The sequence below is a fragment of the Podarcis raffonei genome, chromosome 15 (genome assembly GCF_027172205.1).
Source record: "Podarcis raffonei isolate rPodRaf1 chromosome 15, rPodRaf1.pri, whole genome shotgun sequence".
NCBI classification, from domain to species: Eukaryota; Metazoa; Chordata; class Lepidosauria; order Squamata; family Lacertidae; genus Podarcis; species Podarcis raffonei.
Genome location: NC_070616.1, coordinates 14,801,103 through 14,807,305, shown reverse-complemented (window position 1 = coordinate 14,807,305; position 6,203 = coordinate 14,801,103). Strand labels below are relative to the sequence as shown.

General features: G+C 51.4%; 1 protein-coding gene across 2 annotated transcripts; it reads right to left on the bottom strand.

The window, feature by feature from the left end:
- Positions 1-721: 721 nt before the first annotated feature.
- On the bottom strand, positions 722-5,990 carry ABHD11 (abhydrolase domain containing 11). Of its 2 annotated transcripts, XM_053367130.1 has the most exons (6): positions 5,818-5,989; positions 4,219-4,354; positions 3,289-3,462; positions 2,875-3,045; positions 1,360-1,541; positions 722-1,179 (listed from the first exon to the last, which is right to left on the bottom strand). In XM_053367130.1, the coding sequence occupies exons 1-6, from the start codon at positions 5,934-5,936 to the stop codon at positions 1,035-1,037; spliced, it is 927 nt and encodes a 308-aa protein (XP_053223105.1). In that variant the 5' UTR covers positions 5,937-5,989; the 3' UTR covers positions 722-1,034. The 2 variants fall into 2 exon arrangements, with proteins under 2 accessions (XP_053223105.1, XP_053223106.1); XM_053367131.1 differs by lacking the exon at positions 3,289-3,462 and having other exon boundaries at positions 5,818-5,990.
- Positions 5,991-6,203: the final 213 nt, after the last annotated feature.

Here is a 6,203-nt window from a genome sequence, read left to right as displayed (position 1 = left end):
TACCGCTGTGAACAGGGGATCATGTTCAGCAGCAGTCTGGAGGCAGCTTCGCTTTACCTCGCCTTTGAACTCCTCCACAGTCACACCACCCCTTTTCCTTCAAAAAAACCCGCTGCCTTTTCTGTTGGGTGTATCTCCTCCTGTAACTCGGCCAAAGTCCATGGAACAGAAATAAATGCCTATCTGCAACCCCCACTTCTCTCTCCTATTATAAGCTCGTTCATCTTTTGTGGGCAACCATCTGGCAGGGGGCAGAGCGCATGTCAGGACCGGGTGGAACAATACGTGTGGAGTCTACCTTTGTAGAACAGGATGCATTCCAGCCATGCAGAAGTCAAGAGGCTTCTACACACTCAGACCCCTTTCCCTCCTCCATCCAAGCAAACAAGAGGCATCACCAAGGACACATTAAAGCAAGGAAAAAGCAACATACCGATATATCACGATGTAGAGGTGTTGGCTGGCTTCATGGTTTTTTCCCCACATTGTGATTTTTGCATAGTATACACACACACACACACACACACACAGCTTGCCATATATTGCCAGGACAAAAATTACAAAACTGTTATCACAATATGGACCTCAAACCAGTTTGGGACGATAAACCAATATTATTGCCCTACACTAGCACTCACCAGGCTCTCTCTCCTCTCTGGATCAGATGCCTTGTTGGCTGTTTCTTTCTCTCCTGCATCTCTGGAAGGTCAAAGATCACCCATTTAAAATGAAACACCGTTTTATTTAATATTAAATACTGTACAGTGAAGGAGCCCCATGGAGTTAAGTGGCATCCCAGCCACCAGTGGGGTCATATTCGCAGGATTTCCACATGGCAGCTATGCAGGCCTCCGTGGAGGGGGCAGGAGGGCTCTTGACAAGGAACACATGCCAGTCTTGAGTTGGGGAAGCCAGTCCTGGAGAACGGGAGCCGTTCACAGGAGTAAAGTTGGCAAAAAAGAAGGAGGGGTATCCTGACTAGCGTCAGGAGAAGGACCTGCTTGTCTTTCCTGTTCTGGGAGGCCAGCTGAAAACTACAGTGGAAGAAAGCGAAGGAAGTTGCAAATGGCAGCAATGAATTCTTGGGGCTGATCCGCGTGAACCCAATGTCCAGCATCAGGGACGTACTGGATCTCTGCCTCCGGGAAAAGCCGGTCGATCTCAGGGTAGTCGTCAGAGCTGCAGAGAAGGGGAGGAAAAGCAAAGCTCAGCCAGAGGGATGGGAAAAGGAAACAAGGCAGTTTGGGTATCAGATTTTGCTTCATGTTACACTGAGAAGGGGACACAGCAGGGACCCTTCGACTCTCCAAAGGGTTTGCGCAGGAGATGGTGCAGACCCCTCTGCTGGCGACAGCTCACCTGATATAGCCAGACTTGGAGCCCCCGAGAAAGAGAGTAAGCCCTGGGTAGTCCACCTGGAAAGGAGGGAAGCCCATCAGTTCGCCCAGGTGCTGGGAAATGGCGTCCAGGTTCACGCGCCACACAAACCGGTCCTCGGCATACACCAGGTTGGTGAGCAGAAACTGGCGGATAGTCGGCTCCTGAGCAAAGAAGATGGAAGGGGCTCGTGGGGAAACACAGGATCCAGCAACAGGCACTGTGTGCTTACCTTGTAAGCATGGAATCGGGGGTTGGGATTTGCAAGTCCCCTTTTGACTGTGCCCCAGAAACCCCTGCCCCAACCCCCGAGGTATGCCAGAGGAATGGCCGTAGCTCAGTGGTAGAGTGACTGCCTTGCACACAGAAGGGTCCAGGTTCAATCCCCAGCATCTACCAGTAGGACTGGGTATGTTCCTGCCTGAAACCCTGGAGCGTTGCTGTCCATCACTGTAGACATCACTGAACTATTTCTTATCTATGGCATTCTGTTAAAAGGAACTCTCAGAGCTACTAACAAAATATATTGCTAAGACAGTTATTGTCCCCGGCTCATAACTGAAAAAAGACACAGCACATAAGGATAAAGGAAGGGGAGGGAGGAGGGGAAAGCAAGCTCAAGCGCACTATCTTTCAAGTTAAAGGTAAAGGTAAAGGTACCCCTGACCGTTAGGTCCAGTCGCGGACGACTCTCGGGTTGCACGCTCATCTCGCTCTATAGGCCGAGGGAGCCGGCGTTTGTCCACAGACAGCTTCTGGGTCATGTGGCCAGCATGACTAAGCCGCTTCTGGCAAACCAGAGCAGCACACGGAAACACCGTTTATCTTCCCGCTAGAGTGGTACCTATTTATCTACTTGCACTCGATGTGCTTTTGAACTGCTAGGTGGGCAGGAGCTGGGACCGAACAACGGGAGCTCACCCCATCGCAGGGATTCAAGCTGCCAACCTTCCGATCAGCAAGCCCTAGGCTCTGTGGTTTAGACCACAGCACCACCCACGTCCCTTTCTTTCAATTTACGGTTCATATAATGCAGTTAGCTAGAGCTGTGCCCAACTAAGCCTTGCTCAGAGCAGACTCATTAACGGGTTAGGAAATTTAACAAAATGTAAATAATCAGTAAGTTAATGAAAACTTCTTGTTAAGAAAAGTTAAATAAAGCTAAACACCTGCCTTGTAATTTATAATAAGGTCTAACAACAAAATATAAAAATGTAATTGAAAAAATGATGCACCACCAAAATTAAACTGTAGCCCCCAAAGAATCGCATAAAGGCCACCCCACCCTGTTCCAACTGTGGAGGCAGAGCACAGCCATCATGGCTAGTAGCCACTGATATGCCTCTCCTCCATGAATTTGTCCAAACCTCTTGTAAAGCCATCTAGGTTGGTGGCCCTCGCTTTCTCCCTTTCTCTTTCCAAGTCGTCAGAACGACGAGGCTTGGGGTCTGGCCCATGTGATGTTGGACCTCCGAGGTTGTGGTGGTGGGGCATTACCTGAATGGCTGGGCGCAGTTGCTCTTCTGCCAGCCGGCGTGCGGTGGAGCGAGGGATGCCTCGGGGGATGTCCACCGCCTTCATGGCAGCAATGAAGTTCTGAAAGCCTGAAATGGCTGTCGTCTCGCTAGGACTGATGTCGACACACACCAGGCGCTCCACCAACTCTGGCTGGGGTGCAGAGGAAAGACAAAGGAGCCAAGGGGTCAGAGAAAGCGTCAGGTGCAGGCACAAGCAGGGATGCCTGGGGACCACACCTTCCCCACCTCTGAGCTACCGGTCCCCACCATCTCCACCACCAGTTCCCAGTTAGCCCAGGAGATGCGCTTGCTCCTTAAGCCACTGTCCGCCCCACCCCCACGGCAGGAATCCGGCAGCAGAACACAGGAAGGGCCACCAAAAGACTCCACCTACCCACTGCAGCGCCATCACCATGGCTGTCTTGCCGCCCATGCTGTGCCCGATCAAGACACACCTGCTGAGGTTCAGCTGGCGGAGGAGGAGGTGGATGTCAGCACTCATGGCTTCATACGTCATGAGCGGGCTGTGGGGGCTGTCGCCGTGGTTACGGGCGTCCACCGTCAGCACCTAACTGGGCAGGAGAAGAGGGACAGCAGTGGGTTGGCACAAGGTTGGCTTTGCATAAGCTCTGGATGATGCAATACGAAATCTTGAGGGGGCCCCGCAGCTTCACCCTGAGCACCCAGGATTTCTACCTGGCTACATAAAAATGACCCCCAACCAGGCCCAGCCCGGTGGCAAAAAGATGCTACTAAGTCAGGGCAATGGTCCCTCTAGCTCAGTATTATTCTACATCAACTGGCAGCAGTTCTCCAAGCAGTGTTCAAAATCCCCCAGGCACCAGGCACGTTTTGCTACTGGCATGGGTCCAAATGCGACAACATGGAGATTTCTGGAGGCCAGGTCTGCGGCCACAGTTTAAAAATCTCTGCCTTAGTTCATAGCTAATACCATTTCCATGGTGTGTGTTTCTCCTTCTTGTATACCAGGACAAGTGAATTGTTGTAAGAGCAAGCTATAGTCAAGCAATGCAGTTGGGATCATAGAATTGTAGTTTTGGAAGGGACCACGAGAGTCATTGAGTTCAACCTCCTAGTGAACAAGACATTCTGTTGTGCAGACCATAGCTTAGGTTTAAGGTGCCATTTGGCACCTAACTTATATATTTGTTTCTAACACTGTTTCCAGGGTTTCAGGCAGGAGTCCTTCTCAGCGCTACCTGGTGATGCCAGGAGTTGAACCTAGAGCCTTCTGCATGCAAACCAAAGCGCAAACCAGCAGCAATCACCTCCCCAATGTAGCCCAAAACCAATTCTCACTCACCTTGCGGCCAGTTTGGAGCACCAGTTTCTTGGCCAGGGATGCAAAGTTAGTCTTGCTTCCAAACAGCCCATGTAGGAAAACGAGCGGGGGCTCGGGAGAGGGTCCATCAAATACTGCATACGATACAGGCACTGGGCTGCAAACAGAGGTGAAAGAGAGATCATGTGAAGGAAAAAGCCTCAAGGCCTTCCTTCCAAGAAAGGGATGTCTGGACTTTGCTACAAGTGTCAGCAAACAGCTACAGGGTGAAAAACTCCACCATTGGTACAGTAGTACCTCAGGTTTCATACGCTTCAGGTTACAGACTCCGCTAACCCAGAAATAGTGCTTCAGGTTAAGAACTTTGCTTCAGGATGAGAACAGAAATCGGGCTCCGGCGGCGCAGCAGCAGCGGGAGACCCCATTAGCTAAAGTGGTGCTTCAGGTTAAGAACAGTTTCAGGTTAAGTACGGACCTCAGGAAGGAATTAAGTACTTAACCCGAAGGACCACTGTATAGGACTCTAAAAAGAGCTCTGCTTAGATAAGAGCAAATTTAGTCATCCTAGACTAAACTTGTGGCTCTTCGGATGTTGCTGGACCCCACCTCTCATGAAGCCTGACCACTGGCCATACTGGCTGCCAGGGCTGCTGGGAGCTGCCGCCCAGCAACAGCTGGAAGAGGGCCACAGATGCTCCTCAATCATGTTTTAAATTTGTCTGAACTTGTGGCAGGTTATTCTGACGTCTTCTGGTTCACCAAAATTATCAAAGGGGTGAAGTGACTCCCCTATGAGAAAAGGCTGCAGCATTTGGGACTTATTATTTTGGAGAAAATGTGAGTAAGAGATGACATGATAGAAGTTTATACAGTTATGCATGGCATAGAGGGAGTGGATAAAGAGTTTTTCTCCCTCTCTCATTACATTAGAACTCGTGGACACCCAATGAAGCAAAATGCTGGAAGATTCAGGAAAGAAAAAATACAGGACTTATTCACGCAGCACATATGACCTATGAACTCGCTGCCATGGGAGGCAGCAGGGAGAAGTTATTCAGCAAATTTTAAGCAAAGTGGGGATCTCCCTCCTGCACCCACTTTCTCTATGCAACACACCATTTCCTAAGCCAGGCATCCCCAAACTCGGCCCTCCAGATGTTTTGGAACTACATTTCCTATCATCCCTGACCACTGGTCCTGTTAGCTAGGGATGATGGGAGTTGTAGTCCCAAAACATCTGGAGGTCCGAGTTTCGGAATGCCTGTCCTAAGCCTTTAACACCTATTCTGAGTGCACGAAAAACGGATGTCTTCCCTCCATCGGCCCAAGAGGGGGCGATGTCTTTCAGTTCCTTGTATAGAGACTATTCAGAAAAAAATATGGACCGCACACATCTCTAATGGTGGCTCCATCCGGGAATCTACAGGCCCACAGCTGAACGTCAACAAGAGACACACAGCGCCTACCTAGGCTTTTCAACTCTATGGTCCTAACATCCGGGTAAATGCAGGCTTCAAGCAGCTGCTAGGCCCCCCGCGGAGGATTTCGGGAAACGTAAAGCCGCTCTCTCCCCCCTCGCCGCGTCCTTCAGCCTTCACCTCCCCCTCCCGGAGCGCTTACGTCACGGCGTGGCTGGCGAGGCCCTTCCTTTCCCGGGCCGGGCCTGTGCGGCGGCGACGAAAAGGATGGAGCCGGGACCAGCGGGGCGGGAAACTTGGGAAGGAGAGAGTGCGGAGCATTCTTGGTCGGGCTTAGCGGTCACCAAGGCGACACGGGAGCGGCGAATAAGCGGAGGGGGTGGGGCCACAGAATCACTTCCGGTCTGTTGCCACGGTTACAGGGAAGAGTGGCAGGCCGCAGTCCCGCCTCTTCTGGCTTTGTGTGGAGGCTCCGCTCCCGTGTCGCTTCGAGAAGGGATGCGGGCATGCGCCGCCAGGGGGAGCCAGAGAGCAGCGCGAGGGCGCCTAATACAGTTTGGCGACTGAGTGATCTGCAGCTTTCAGAAT